The 15728-nt window shown below is 43.5% G+C and overlaps 2 protein-coding genes across 7 annotated transcripts in view; one reads left to right on the top strand and one right to left on the bottom strand.

The window, feature by feature from the left end:
• Nucleotides 1-15728, top strand: part of MCPH1 (microcephalin 1) — a 248593-nt gene that overhangs the window by 126845 nt on the left and 106020 nt on the right. The window contains exon 13 of one of the 5 annotated variants that reach the window (XM_051832688.3): nucleotides 3577-3917. The exons of 3 other annotated variants lie outside the window; for them this stretch is intronic. In XM_051832688.3, the coding sequence (XP_051688648.2) occupies nucleotides 3577-3609 (33 nt within the window). In that variant the 3' untranslated portion in view covers nucleotides 3610-3917. Of the gene's footprint in view, nucleotides 1-1141; nucleotides 1880-3576; nucleotides 3918-15728 lie in introns of those variants that run through there. One more of the 5 variants, XM_051832690.3, reaches the window with a different exon arrangement.
• ANGPT2 (angiopoietin 2) overlaps nucleotides 1-15728 on the bottom strand; it is a 58576-nt gene that overhangs the window by 11966 nt on the left and 30882 nt on the right. The window contains exons 3-5 of one of the 2 annotated variants that reach the window (XM_002720896.6): nucleotides 12138-12259; nucleotides 3644-3876; nucleotides 2619-2749 (exon numbers count right to left, since the gene is read on the bottom strand). In XM_002720896.6, coding sequence (XP_002720942.1) covers nucleotides 2619-2749; nucleotides 3644-3876; nucleotides 12138-12259 — 486 coding nt within the window. The remainder of the gene's footprint in view (nucleotides 1-2618; nucleotides 2750-3643; nucleotides 3877-12137; nucleotides 12260-15728) is intronic. The other variant, XM_008274180.5, reaches the window with a different exon arrangement.

Raw genomic sequence — 15728 nt, 5'->3', positions numbered from 1 at the left:
CGAGAAGCTGTTATCTTTGAGGGCGGTCAAAGCAGTAACTCACATCTCTCATTCCAAGGGTTGTCCCTCTGTTGTCACAGCCCCCAAGACAGGTGTATCATGCCCCTGTTACAAATTGTGAATCTGAGTACTCACAGGGTGGAATGACTTGTTCGGAGCCACAGCCTGGCAGACCTGGAATTTCAATCCAAGAGTCTTTGTGACTCTCTCTCCCAGATCAGATTGTCTTAAGTCTGGAAGGGAATTTAGTGGTAACCTGATCTCGACCATTTACTTTAGAAATGAGAAAATTGAGGTTTTGAAAGATTATTGTTCCCTGCTGTGTGAATGAGTTTATTTTACTGCAAATGTTTAAAGAGAATATAAATCCTGGTGTTTCCAACCTCTGTGACTCGCATCATCCCTGGGTGCTGGCTGTTTGTACTTTGAGGCAGGGTACTTCAGTCAGTCTGGGGAGTTTGTGGGGGCACTAGGGACATCCCTGCAGCAGTGTGACGCGAGCTGCGTCCCCAACATCACCCTCCCCAGGGGCATACCTATCCTCACTGTCACAGGACCCAGAACACACAAGCACCTGGTGACAGTAACACTGGAAGAACTGCCTTGCTAACCAGACATAAAAAGGGGGCAAAAGGCTCAATCTAGAGGCTTCCGGCTACTTCCTCATCTGCGGCCCACCATCCTCCCCCTGCACACTGCTTGCAGGCCACTCGGGATATTAACTGTTTTCAAGGTTGGTTGAAAGCAGCATGAGAGAATTAGAAAGATTTCTTTGGAAACTGTTATCTTGAATAGCATAATATTTTATCTTTTAAAGTCATAATCAAAGGTATATGTTACTGTATCAAATTCCACATCTTTAAAACCTTAATGCTTGTGTTTTTAAAGTGTTTCTCTTTGATATCATGTTGGCTATTGAGGATTATATTGAGTTCAAAAAGTTACTGGTTGCAGGAGCCTCTAAAACTTCCAATTTTGGTACAGTTTCCAGTGCATTTTCTGTAGTTGCATGTGTTGGTTCGATATGTAGTTGCTTTGATACTAGATGCAGACATACTTGTAGACATGTAGCATGTACAGTCATCCAATCTTGATACTCTTCACACTGACTCTTATGTAATATCATTCTACCTTATCACAGCTCTAAGAGAAACCACATTGAATATTCCTGGGGAATGCCTGGGGTCTAGTCATGTACCTGATTCTGATCCAACTTCCTGCCAATGCATCTGGGAGTCAGCAGATGGTGGTCCAACTGCCTGAGGCCCTGCCACCCACGTGGGAGACCTGGATTGGGTCCCTGGCTCCTGGCTTTGACCTGGCCCAGCCCTGGCTGTTGTAGGCATTTTGGGAATGAACCAGTGGTATGTGTGTGTCTTTCTCTTGGTGTGTGTGCATCTCCCTCTTTCTCTGTCAGTCTGCCTTACAACTAAATAACTAAGTAAATAAATAAATAAATCACACACAAAGAAATTTCCCTTTGGGTTTAGCTGTGTGTGCCCCCTGCCTGCTGCTAATTGCTGGCTGCTGCTTCATTTCACAAGCACTAACTGAACATAATTGAGCACCTTGGCATAAACAACCAATGCATAAGAAGCAAATGAATGCTGTCCTTGATGGTATGTTTTAAGTCTTCTAGAGTGTCTTGGGTGAGGTGGCAGCCTCTCCCCGTGGTTCTCATGGTGTGGGCTGCAGACCGTGGACATCCCTGGGACCGTGTGAGCAAGTCTACAAAGCAGAACCTATTCCGTGACAACTCGAAGGTGCCCCGGGCCTCTAACATTCGCAGACAGTGCAGGGCAGTGGAGGGTAAAAGGCTGGCAGTGTAACAAACTGCACTGGAGTCACTTTCTTCCTCAGAGTCACCCACTCAAGAAAAGCAAAGCTGGTGTCACTTAAAGACACCATGTACAAGGCTGCCAAGTATCTTCAACACTGCGTGTGACACCACAGAAACTGTGTATTAACAACTTCTGCACACCCACAGGCCATGGTACTCTTAAAGAAATCGCAAGTGTATGATTATCTTCAGTTGTGAGCTGAGAGAGTCTTATGCTCCTCATGAAATACAATCATTGCTTGAAAGAATGATCAAAGGCAAGCTATGGTTATTTAAACTTCAGTTTTTTGAGAGACACTTTCACATTTCCTGTAAAATTTATGAAATTAACCTGGCACTTCTAGAAAAACAAGCGACTGGCACTGTGGTGCAGTGGGTTAAGGCAACGCCGGCATCCCATATGAGTACCAGTTCAACTCCCGGCTGCTCCACTTCAGATCCAGCTCCCTGTTAACGCACCTGGGAAAGGCATGGAAGACAGCCTGAATGCTTGGGGCCCTGCCACCCACATGAGAAATCTGGATGGAGCTCCAGGCAAACAAATGAGAGGCTTCGTTATTCAGACATAATGATGTTTCTTACCAAAGAGGCAGATATGTCTGTCCTTAATACTCAGTGTCGGTATTCTGAGCTTGAGTTTGAACAGAGAGCCCTGGGCAAGCCCTGGGGCTGACGTCAGTGCCCTAGGGAGAGTGCAAGGAAATCTGTTCTGCAGAACCTCACTCACTAAGCTGACCTGCCTGGCACTGGGAGTCCTCACGGGAGACTGACCACTTACCTTCGTCTCTTCTGTGGAATTGGGAAACGTTAGCGTGTAGATGCCACTGGTGGTCAGTCCTGATCTGAATACGTCAGCGCAGTCTCTGAACGTGATTTGTTCTTCTTTAGCCGCAAAGGAGTTCTTAGCTGCTTTAAAAAGAAAAGTATAGCATTTAAATGGCGTTCAGTCAAAAGATCGAAGTTGTTTTAAGGCCCAGTCTGCTGAGTTTGTTACGTTTGAATTCTAATGCCTATTTCCAGCTTTTCTCAAAAAGTTACTCCTCTTATGGTTTTCCTATTAATTCTCAGAGATGGCTGGAAATAAGCCACAGTTCAGTTTTAAAGTCTTCAGCTGTATGTAAGGCAGTACTTGACACTCAGCTGTTGTTTCAGAAGATAGGACAAGGGTGCGCCTGAAGCAGATCAGCATCCCTGGTGCTGTGGCACATCCCTTCAGGCCGTTAGCCCACCCTTTCCCCTAAGTCGTTAATTTGTTTTTAAAATACTGGGTGGAGACGTTGAGTAGTCTGGATTTTTAGCCACCATACCATAATAGTTGGCATAATGTTTTACTCTGTCTTCAAAATAATCCTAAGGATATGAAATTCTTTTAATTTTTTATCCACATTGCACTTACCATTCTGTTTTGTCACATTAAAAAAGTGTGTGCGTGCATATGTGTATATTGGACTCTACAGACTGAGGGCAGCCGTCTGCACGGGCTGCAGGGCGAGTGGGCCTCGTCAGCCCACAGGGCACCTCGGCCACCCAGGTGATGGTGGAACTGACTTGGAATGGGCTGCTCATGTCCAGGATGCACAGCGTGTTTGGGGTGATTTCCTTCATCATCAATTAGTATAATGTATGCTCTTCTCCCTCCCTTCTCTTTAGTTCTATATTGAGACCCCTGGAGCTTTCCTGTGAAATATATGAGAGAAATAGTGTCTTTTCCAAAAGATGATTTTTTGTTGTTTTAGAATTTTGAGTTTCACTCGGGAAAAGTGACTTAAACTGAAAGGACAGTGGCACAAGCAGCAGACTCACAGCTGGAGGTGGCTATCATCGTCAGCAGACTGTGCACCGTCTCTGTCAGGTCGTGCTGCTGCTTCTGCAGGGCAGAGTTGTTCACCGTGGCCGTCACCAGCTGTCGTTCGAGCTCCTCAATGATGGAATTCTGCTTGGACACCAACACCTGGAGCTGATCTTTCTCCTCTTTTATTGACTGCAGCTGAACGATGTGCTTATCTTCCATGTCTAGCACTTTCTTTTCTAGGAAACTTGAAATAAAAAATGTCTCTAATTATCTGATTCCCATCAACACCAAGTGCTTTATAGACCTTTAATCGTTTTCATGCTCATAATGAAGTCCTGTATTTTCATGGAATTTCTGCTTTTCTAAGTCACTCAGGTGTTGCCAAAACCCTAAAAATCTCTGACTTGCAGAGATTGGATAAATGCATAAGTGTATATGTGTGCGTGTATCAGTTCACACACATGTGCACACACACAAGACAGATTATCCCATTTTTGTCATTATGGTGATACTTTTTCAAGCAGTAGTGTTGATGAAATGCTTTGTTTGAGAAGGCAAATTTTGAGTTGAGGTGGACTTTTGAGTAGGATCTTAGCTTTCTCCTGAACTATTTATATTTAATGTTGATTCTGTTGATAATAATTACAGCCAGTGTTTCAATGCCATGTGGCAAATCCTCCATGGAGGGTTGAAAACTTTGCCCAGATTCAAATCCTGGCTCACCAGCCCTGTGACTACTCAGTCACTCTTCCATCAACTTCCTCATCTATAAACTGGACATGATGTTGCCTGCTTCATGAAGTTGGTCTGCAGAAGCAGTGCCTTTAAAAATGTAAATGCTTAGATGAGTTCCTGACATGCAGTAACATGTAGAAAATGTCACTAGTTATTATTAATATCAATACTGTTAGCCTCCTTTCCAGTGAGTAATTGGCAGCCTAGAGACAGTGGGTCACACACAGCAGGCAGCAGAGGCAGAATTCAAACCCAGATAATTCTAACTCAGGAGTGTACTCTTTTTTATAGTGTCTACCCCCTTTTTCCTTTGAGAAATTTAGTCAGCATTATCTCATATACTTCATACTTAACCCTTAAAATAGTAACTAGGCCCTTGAAAAGCATTCATTTAAATCTGAGAGAGGATATCCCATCTGTAAAAAATAATTTGAAAATTATTTTGGTAGCTGATAAAAGTAACCATCTAAATCTCAAAAGATTTTTATTACACTGGGCTTTTAAATTTCCGTTTAACTTTATATCACGAAGTTAACTTGCTGCTCATATGTGTGTTCACTTAAGAGTGCACCAAATCTAAACTGGAAATGGCCGTTGTCCATTAAGCTGGAGAAGAGGATTGCCAGTGAGCAGTCTGTGTAAACACTGCACGTTTTAAGAATGTTCACTGTTTTCCAACACAGACTCAAAGGCACACGTAGGAAAGGTACTTGGCAGGTTGCTGTTGTTTTTAAGTAAGACGCAGAAGAACACTGGGTCGCCTGGCACTTGGTGATAAATCTTGCTGTCTGTTTGGTCACTACTTTATTCAGTACTTAAGAGGCTTCCTCTGATAACTGCAGGAAGAGCAGCAACCCAGGGCCCTTCAAGATCTTCGTTCTGTTTGTACAAGGATGGTAAATAAAGCATTCAAGATACAGCCACTTCTAAAAAATAGTAAAATAGTAAACCAGATGTCAAATCCTATCTCTGACATTTCCCCCTCAATTTAGAGTTTAGCAGAAGTGAGTTTACCCTCCAGTCTGAAGGGAACAGGCCCTCCTATGCCTTTCAGAGCCATCTGATCATCACTTATCTTCTCTAAGATAGATATATGACTGATGGCTCCTTCATGCTTCAGAGGTCTTTTGAAGCCACTGACAAATTTCTGCAACCTCTACTCAATAGCTGTGCATGCACTAGCGAAATGCTCCCATCAGTTGTTGGAGTTTTATGGAGGGGGGCCAGCAATGTAACTGGAAAAGCCGCCTCCTGCCATGCCGGCATCAGCTGCTGCACTTCCAATCCAGACCCCTGCTAATGGTCTGGAACAAGCAGCAGAAGATGGCCCAAGGGTTTAGGCCCCTGCACCCATGTGGGAGACCCAGATGAAGCCCCTGGCTCCTGACTTTGGCTTGGCCCAGCCCTAGCTGTTGCTGCCATCTGGGGAGTGAATTAGCTGATGGAAGATCAATCTCTCTCTCTCTCTAATTCTCCCTTTCAAAATAAACAAATCTTTTTTTAAAAAAAAAAAAAAAGCCTTATGGCAGTGGAGGAAAATTATTCTCTCTACTTGCTTGGTGGAGACAACTTGAACTAGGCATTTAATTCTGCCATGAATTATTTAAGTCTCTGGGATCCCTTGCAGTTATTTTTGTGGGGAAGGAAAGCAAGTGAAATCAGTGTGCAGGTTTCCCTGAATGGGCTAAGCTGACTTGTCAGATTTGGGTTACACCTTAACTTGGTGTTACATTTTCAGAAAAGATGTGTGGAACACCTGTCATGGATATAGTGTTTTTTTAGGGTTTTGCAGAATAATCCGGAAGTAAAAAAATCACTGACCATACTATTATGATGCTGAAAACTGAGGTGTTTGATGGTTTTCATGCCATCAAATGACGATGCTACATATGTGCCCATTGGAACATGCAAGGCCCATAAATAGAAGTTATCACGTGGTGTGCATGTGAGTACCATGAGGACCCTGAGAAGTCACCCTCAGAGTCCAGCGCACCTGTGGGCAAGTGGAGGCAACCTCCGCACTCTGTGGATCTCAGTGTGTGTGTCTGTCTATGAGGTCGTCCACCTGGCTGTCCAAGTAAGTCTCTGTCTAAAGGGATGCCATTGGGGTTGATGGTCTCTGGGCCCCTCAGGGGATCTCTTACTCAATTGTGGATTTTTTGGCAGTAACATTTGCTGATCATTAACCTAGCAAACAATATGAACTAGGCAAGGCACTAACTACAAATGACAAGTCTCGTACATGACTAATAACAATCAGTGTTAATAATTCATTTTATCGCAGCCCTCTGAGTGTAAATTGGTATATGACCATAAATATGTGTATTGTCAGTGTACCACATCAGCAAATCAACACTGTAATACAGTCATTGGTGTTAAGATTTTCATCTGTTTTACCACATCCCTTTTCTGCTATTTCTTAATATTATCCTCATATCAGCTGACTTGTATGTCACTTTCATTAATTTATAAACAAAGAAAACTTACCATAAGCAACCTAAAAGTAAATGCATTGTTTTTGTTTTTCTATTTAGTATCATTTTAGTCTCACTAGCATAAGGGCAGTTTGGATAGACTCCCATAATGCTTGACCAAAAGAATCAGCACAAAATATATGGGGTACCTGTAAGACATTAATTTGTACTGTCTTCAAAATGATGTTGCTGAAGTTTCTGGTTCTACCCTCTTTGGATGTTCTTAATAATCTATAGGAGAGGATGAAAGACAGATGGGGCAGTCACAGTCCACAGGGTGAACTGGAGCTCAACACTTAGGGATCAAAATAGAACAACAGCTTTGGGGCTGGCGCCATGGTTCACTTGGTTAATCCTCCACCTGCGGCGCCAGCATCCCATATGGGCGCCGGGTTAGAGTCGGGGTTGCTCCTCTTCCAGTCCAGCTCTCTGGTGTGGCCCGGGAGTGCAGTGGAGGATGGCCCAAGTGCTTGGGCCCCTGCACCTGCATGGGAGACCAGGAGGAAGCACCTGACTCCTGGCTTTGGATCAGCGCAGTGCCAGCTGTAGCGGCCATTTGGGGAGTGAAGCAACGGAAGGAAGACCTCTCTCTCTCTCTGCCTTTCTTCTCTCTGTGTAACTCTGACTTTCAAATAAATAAATAAAAATCTTTAAAAAAAATAGAACAGCTTTGATTTCTTTTTCCTAAGCCTATACCAGTATAGCTCAAGAGGGCAGTCACATCCTGATCTAAAATGAAAGACAAGATGAAATCTTATCTTTAATCTAAGATGAAGTAAGAACATGTATTGAAGAATGATGCCCGGAACCTGAACATCCCAACCAGCTGGCTCTGAGCATAAACAGCACATGCATTGCACACAGCAGCACTGGTCCTTGCATTTAAAAGCAGTGAGGAGTTGGAGGGATCACAGTTTGGAGTAGCATTTTGCAAAATGCAGATCAGAACCCAGGAGTGGACTGTGAAATCAGTTTTGTAAGTTGCAGCTTACATTTTTGAAAAATGAAATCAAAATGGGACAAAACAGATGAAGATACAGGGCAAATTCATAGCCACACCTTGGTACATTACAAGAAAGAGCATGGCCAGAGGGGCAGACATGGGGATGCATGCATTGGCCGAAGGAACTGGTTTGACATTTGCTCATTAATATCCTGTTTGGTTTCCTAATTAAGAGTGATCAGCATGGTCAACTCTGTGAAAGTTGGGTTTAGGTATAGCTTAATTTTATATAGACATAATTCATGGTTAGCTGAGAAGTGTGGGGAAATGCTTTGCTGTGTCAGCAGAAACATCACGCATTTAAGCCACATTGCTCCCGAGTTTGCCTCACTTCAGAAGAGGACAGTATCAATGGCCACTTACTGCAAGGTGATGGCAGTACTCACAGTTTAGATGAGTCAGCACCCATGATCCCTGAGTACGTTAGTTACAAGGAAGAAAAGATAGTAAGGTGAACAGATGCATAGCAGTATTCAATTCAGCTGGTGAATCTAGAAGTATATTAGAAGCTTAAATACTATATTTAAAATGTGGTCTGTCAAGGGCCAAACACTATTTGCGTATTTTTGTAGTGATATTCTTGCAAGTAAGATTGAAGTCCAAAGTTTAGGCCAGAAGAGACAGCATGCCAGACTCACTGAAGGATAGAAAATCATCAACACAGTTTTCGTAGTATTTAGAGGTATTGATAAGAAAAATCGTGCTTTTATTTCACTCTGATAGAAGGAAATTTCCACAGCTGCTAAAAAGGTTATGCTTCCTGCAGGTACATGTGGCTTTCACCGACAGCCAGCTGATGAAAGCTGAACCTCTTCAGGCCTGTACCAGTCCTAGGAGATCATTCAGCGCTGGCTTCTGTCCAGCCCCACTGAGTTAGATTGTAAAGCACTAGTGTTGCAAGTCACATAAAATCTTAGGTATGTTTGACAAGGTATGTTTATGGAGAAAATGTGATGTTTAAATGTAATCCATATAAAACTACATTTGAGTTATTGAAAAAGTGCATTATTGGTAGTGTAAGTTAGAAAGTAGGGGGAAAATAGGCAAGACTTAAGTAAAAAAAAAAAAAAAAAAAATAGAATGACTCCATAAGAAAGAGTAGCCAGAAAGCACAACAAGCTACAGCGTGCTTGGAATCTCTACTCCATACAAAATCCAGACATAGTTTTTCCATAATACATATTTCTCATGAGTGTTTCTGAAGACTTCTCCTGTACATGATGTCAAATTTTTAAAGATATTTAGTTATTTGAAAGAGCAACTGCAAGAGAGAGAGAGATCGATTTTCGTTCCACTGGTTCACTCCTCAAATGACCACAACAGCCTTGACTGGGCTAGTCCAAAAGCAGGAGTCAGGAACTCCTTCCTGGAATCTGACATGGGTGGCAGGGATCTAAGTGCTTAGGCCATCTTCCACTGCCTTCCCAGGTGCCCTGAGCGAGCTGATTTGGAAGTCAAGCAGCTGGGACTTGAACTGGCACTGAAATAGAGGATACCAGTGTCACAAGGAGTGGCTTAACTCCTTTGCTACACCAGCTAACCCCAAGAATTTTGAAACTTTTGTGCATCAAAATAACCTTCCCTTTAAATTCTACTTTCCATAGACTGTTTTGGAGTAGCGCCATACGTTGTGAAGCTTTGACATACAAAGAAATTTCACCAAATCAAGCGATGATGAAAAAATGTAGTTAAAGTTGTTGGATGTATTTCAAAGCATATCACTAGATGACTGCCATTGTACAACAGTCTGCTTATTATAAGTAGTGTGACTTAACTAAGGAATAAGGGTCACACCTTTGTGGGTAAACGGTGACATGATTTTCCAGGCATGGCCAGCCCTCCATATCTGCAGATTAAGCCAGCCATGGATTGCAAACATTCAGACAACTGAACACGTACAGGGGTTTTTCTTTTCTTGCCCTCATTCCCTCAATAGGAGGGGTCTTCAAAAAGTTCCTAGAAAGTACATATCTTTGATACATACGTTGGATTTCAAAAGTTTTGGCATTAAAATAAACTTAATTCCATTTCTTTACTAACTTTTTGAATTATGCACTGTAGCAACCATTTACATGGTATTCACATTGTATTAGATCCTAAGTAGTCTAGAGACAATGTAAACTGTTTGGGAATGTGTGTGCAGATTATATGGAAATTCTTCACCAGTTTGTATAGGAGACTTGAGCATCTTTGAATTTTGGTGTCTGAGGGATTCAGGAAGTAATCCCTCACAGATACTGAATTGTGTGTGGGGGGAGAAACTACTTTTTAAAAATATTTATTTATTTATTTGAAAAGAGTTACATAGAGAGAGAAGGAGAGACAGAGAGAGAGAGAAAGAAGTCTTCCATCTGCTGATTCACTCCCCACTGGCCACAATGGTTGGAGCTGCATCAGTCCGAAGCCAGGAGCCAGGAGCTTCTTCCAGGTCTCCCATGCAGATGTAGGACCCCAAGGACTGGGGCCATCTTCTACTGCTTTCCCAAGCCATAGCAGAGAGCTGGGTTGGAAGTGGAGCAGCCAGGCCTCAAACCAGCGCCCATATGGGATGCTGGCACTGCAGGCAGCAGCTTTATCTGCTACACCACAGCCCTGGCCCCAAGACAACTATTTTAAAAAATGATTCTTGGGGGACCAGCACTGTGGCACTTTGTTCTTGTCCTGGCTGCTCCACTGCTGATCCAGCTCCCTGCTGATGCGCCTGGGAGAGCAGCAGAGGATGGCCTGAGTGCTTGGACCTCTGCACCCATTTGGGAGACCCAGAAGAAGCTCCTGGCTCAGCTACAGCCTGTTGAAGTCATTTGGAGAGTGAACCAGTGATGGAATCTCTCTCTCTCTCTCTCTCTCTCTCTCTCTCTCTCTCTCCCCTTCTCTGTGTAACTCTATTTTTCAAATAAATAAAATCTTTTTTAAAAAATGATTTTGGGGCCGGCGCTGCGGCTCACTAGGCTAATCCTCCGCCTAGCGGCGCTGGCACACCAGGTTCTAGTCCCGGTCGGGGCGCTGGATTCTGTCCCGGTTGCCCCTCTTCCAGGCCAGCTCTCTGCTGTGGCCAGGGAGTGCAGTGGAGGATGGCCCAGGTGCTTGGGCCCTGCACCCCATGGGAGACCAGGAAAAGCACCTGGCTCCTGGCTCCTGCCATCAGATCAGCGCGGTGCGCCCGCCGCAGCGTGCCGGCCGCAGCGGCCATTGGAGGGTGAACCAACGGCAAAAGGAAGACCTTTCTCTCTGTCTCTCTCTCTCACTGTCCACTCTGCCTGTCAAAAAAAAAAAAAAATGATTTTGGGTGACATAATCTATGCATCTAACTGATATGCATGCAGCATATTGCATTTGAGACTTCAGGGCAGGAAGTGTTCAATACTAGGATATGCTCAAGAGAAGACATATCTCAGATTCCTGAAAGACATAGTTATGACAAAAAGAAAGAATATAGAGGGGGAAGGAGGGAGAGACAGTCAAGGCAGACAAGGAATATAAAGGAGAAATGGAAAGAAAGGGAAAGGCAAGGCGAGAAAGAGAAAGGAAGGGAAAGGAAGGGAAAGAAAGGAGGAGAGGGGAGAGACGGGGAGAAGAGGTACAGCAGTTGAGAGACATGCATCCATAACAGAGTCTGGGTTCCAGGCCCAGCTCCACTTCCGACTCCCGCTTCCTGTTGATGAGAACCTTGGGAAGCAGCCTGTCACGCATGACTCAAGTACTTGGGTTCCCGTATGCCGTGTGGGAGACCAGATTAAGTTTCGGCTCCTAGTTTCAGCCTAGCCCAACCCTGGCTGTTGTAGGCCTTTGGGGCAGAGAACAAACCTATCAGAAATCTCTGTCTTTCTGTGTCTCTGTCTCGTCTCTCTGCCTCTGGAATAAATAGAAATAAATACCATTTTAAAAAGTGAACACTGCTTTGTAAAATGCATGCTTGTGATGAAGACTGTGCGCCACAATTGTGAAAGTCACCGTGTGAGTAGAAGAAACATGGGTGTGGCTTTTACTCAGAGTAAAGGGAGGCCGGCAGGCCTTTGGTGTGGCAGTTAAGGTGCCACTGGGAATGCTCTCCTCCATCAGAGTGCCTGCGCTGGCATCCCAGCTCTGCTCCGATTCCAGGCACCTGCTAATGCAGACACTGGGAGGCAGCAGGTGGTGGCTCAGGTAGCTGGGTCCATGCCAGTGGCTTACACTGGACATGAAGAAAGCCATCATTCTGGAAGCCATACTTAGAATTAAAAGTCATGCAAGATAAGCCCTTGTGTTTGGCAGAGGCACAACTCTGAGTCACAGATATTTTTGCATTATGATTACCTGTTCTTGTCCTGCAATTTGTTTATTTCACTGGTCTGATCCAAAATCTGTTTTTCCAATTTGTTTGTAGAGAGGGAATGTTCTAGAAGCTGAAGTTCAAGTCTTGTCGTCTGATTTAATACCTAAATGTAACAAAATGAAATTCCTATTATTATTATTGTAACTTAATTATTATTCAAATTACAAGAAAGCATAACTAAAACATTATTAACCCAAGGATCTTATTTTAGCATATTTTTCATTTTCAGAAAAGGCTTGATGGATTACATCTGAATTTGTTGAACTTTTTTTTTCCACCATATTTTTATGTTGGAAGGTGTCAGTAGCTCTGAACAATGGTATTTGTGTCAGATAATACAATTGTTATTTTTCCAGTTCTGCCATTTCTTTTCACACAGAGACTAATAGGAGTATAAAATAGTCATATTTCAAAGATCAAAAGTTGTTGATAAATGAAAAGTATTTTCACTCTGCTGAAAACAAAATGCTATTCTCCTATTTATTTGTTTGTGAGTAGACAAAGGGATTAGAAGTCAGTCACATGTTTCCATTATATACAAATACAACATATTTTTAGCCTAGCATTTCCTAGTTTGTATCCACTTGTGTAGCCTTTTATTTTTTCTTTGCCATTTTTCTTGTTCCCATTTTAAAAATAGTTTCAACCAATTAGGAAACAATACAATGTCAATATAATGTGGCAGCTCGGGTTTGTTCCATGGGCTCTTCTGATGTGTGACATGTGCAGTATCACTTTTCCCATTGTACTCAGGCAACTTGAAAGACGGATTCTTGAGCGCTTGGCTGCCTTCAGCCCGCAGGAAGATGGATTACTCACATCCTGCGGCTCCTGGTTATCCAGGACGTGATGTCACGTGTAAATGTAAGTCAGAATTGTTGCCAAGGAATCCAGGCCTTGAAAGAATCATTGTTTGTTCCATGTCTTTGTCATTCTCAAAAGCCAAGGTCTGGCCCACAGCCTGTCTCTCAGGGTGGCCAGACTTTAGTCAAAGCCGGTTGCATTCATACCATGTGAACAAAGGCATTGGCTAACCTAGAGGTTTCGGTTTAATATTTACACCTGGAATATGGATTTGGTCTACATCTTCTTTGGGTGTAAACGTTATTTTTTAATTTCTAAAAGGAACTGGAAGCTTGAGCCTCGTGTTTGATTCATAAGGACAGTTTGAAAGAGAGGCAGGGGAGGGTGGTGTTTGACCCTGGAGTAACTCCTGTAACTTCTGCCATCATTTTTCTGAAGACAATGGTACAGTTCCATGGGCTTCAAGTCCTCCATTTGGTTTATACAGGAGATGGCCTAAATTATCCAGGTCGGTCACGGTCCACTCTCTTTTAAGATCTCAGACTTCCACCACTGATCACCACCTAATGGCCACTGTGACAGGTTAAAAGAATCTTGCGGGGCTGGTGCCGTGGCTCACTTGCTTAATCCTCTACCTGTAGTGCCAGCATCCCATATGGGTGCTGGGTTCTAGTCCCGGTTGCTCCTCTTCCAGTCCAGCTCTCTGCTGTGGCCCGGAAGGGCAGTGGAGGATGGCCCAAGTGCTTGAGCCCCTGCATCTGCATGAGAGACCAGGAAGAAGCACCTGGCTCCTGGCTTCGGATCAGTGCAGCGCCGGCCGTAGCAACCATTTTGGGGGTGAACCAACGGAAGGAAGACCTTTCTCTCTTTCCTCTCTGTCTGTCTCTCTCTGTCTATAACTCTACCTATCAAATAAATAAATAATAGTTTCTTTAAAAAAAGAATCTTGCTTCTAATCAGAAATTTGCATTGTTTAAAAGATTTTTTTTTTTAATTTGAAAGGCAAGTTACACAGAGAGAGGAGAGACATGGAGAGAGATCTTCCATCTGCTGGTTCACTTCTAAAATGGCTGCAACAGCCAGCGCTGAGCCAGGCCAAACTCAGGAGCCAGAAGCTTCTTTCAGATCCCCCACATGGGTGCAGGGGCCCAAGGACTTGGGCTGTCCTCTGCTGCTTTCCCAGGCACGGTAGCAGGGAGCTAGATTGGAAGTGGAGCAGCCAGAACTTCTATATGGGATGTCAGTAATACAGGCAGCAGCTTAACCCACTACAACACAGTGTCAGCCACAGAAATTTGCATATTTGAATTTAAAATTATTTCATAGGGTAACTACTCAACACCTGCCTTCAAGTGGATTGGTGACGTAAATCAGTCCCCTGATTTCTTTCCTTTGACTCAGCCATTTCATTGTGTGTATTTAGACTTTTTAGGTCATTTTCCTACTGTTCTGTTATCTGGATTATGATATCTAATTTTCCAATAGGCACTTTTTTAAAAAAAATTATTTAAGTAATATCAAACTTAATGCATTTCATTTATACAAATGTGGGAACATGGTGATTCTTCCTACCCTGCCTCCCTCCTGCCCATAGTCCCACCCTCCTTCCTCCTCCCTCTCCCATTCCCATTCTTATTTTTTACACAGATCTATTTTCACTTTAAAAAAAAAAAAGTCATGTGACTCAGCAAAAGCAGGTTAAGTGCTAACAAGTGTGACTGATGCAGGATGTGGCAGAGATTGGCACCATTGTGTGTCACTTAACGCTTTTTAGTACATTTGTCTGAAAACCCAAGAAGCATGCTACATACTCCAGGAGCCTGATGGCCCAGCACGTTCAGTGTGGAGAGCTGGGACTGCGACTTGCTCACACGGAGGTACTTCAGTCATTGACTGTGGGTGGACCCGTGTTTGTTTTTAGGTTGTTGTGCCTTTTCATTTTCTGCTTTTGTTACCTCCAGTGATCAAAGTTTTAGTGCCTTATGACCTCCCTGTGCAAAAAATTTTTAATGTTTCTCCCAAACTATTCTTTGTTAAATGAAAGACTTGGTAGTCAAATTTGTAAGTCTGTCTTCATATAAAAGCCTTTTATTCTTTCTCTCTCCTGTTTTCTCTTTCTCATCCTTTAGTTTGTAGAGAGACATGAACCAACACCTGTTCTGTGCCGGAAGGGGACCACCTAGGGAGGGACACCTGATGGCTTCTCTTGTCTCACATCCCCTCCTGCATGGTGTGGAACATTTCTTGTCAGCATAGAATCTTAAAGACCAAAGAGAACTTGGCAGTCAGTGGTCTGGCCCAGCCTTTGCTTCTATAGTTCCGACCACTGAGGTTTGGACAAGGTAAGTGCCTTGCTTAGGTATACTCACGTGGTCAGTGTCGGAAATTGGAGCCATGGCTGACTCGGCTGGGCTCCTACTTATGCTGCAGCTGCTGCGGCTCCCACTCCAGTCTGTTTCTCTCTCTCCCTTTGCCTCAGTTCTTTTAATTTCTTAAAGGCACAAATGTTATAGGACTTAGAAATGGAAGCACTCTGCAGAGTCCAGCTTTGAACAACATGACAGTGACCTGAAGGTGCTTCACAGGACGAATCTGATTTGACCTCAGTGTTGCGAATGAAAGCATATTTATTGACTTTAAGTTCACAACGAGCCGTAAATGCTTAACTTTGTGCAAGCTCCTCTTTTTTCTCTCTCAGTGCAACTTCCTTTATTTCCCATTGTTTCACTGAGGAGCCACACAGCTCGACAGCACTGATCTCTTATCTG

This window comes from Oryctolagus cuniculus, chromosome 8 (assembly GCF_051225735.1).
Source record: "Oryctolagus cuniculus isolate XC-2025 breed Fujian yellow rabbit chromosome 8, ASM5122573v1, whole genome shotgun sequence".
Classification (NCBI taxonomy): domain Eukaryota; kingdom Metazoa; phylum Chordata; class Mammalia; order Lagomorpha; family Leporidae; genus Oryctolagus; species Oryctolagus cuniculus.
Note: the sequence above shows the minus strand (reverse complement) of the source record. Positions and strands in the feature narration are given on the sequence as shown.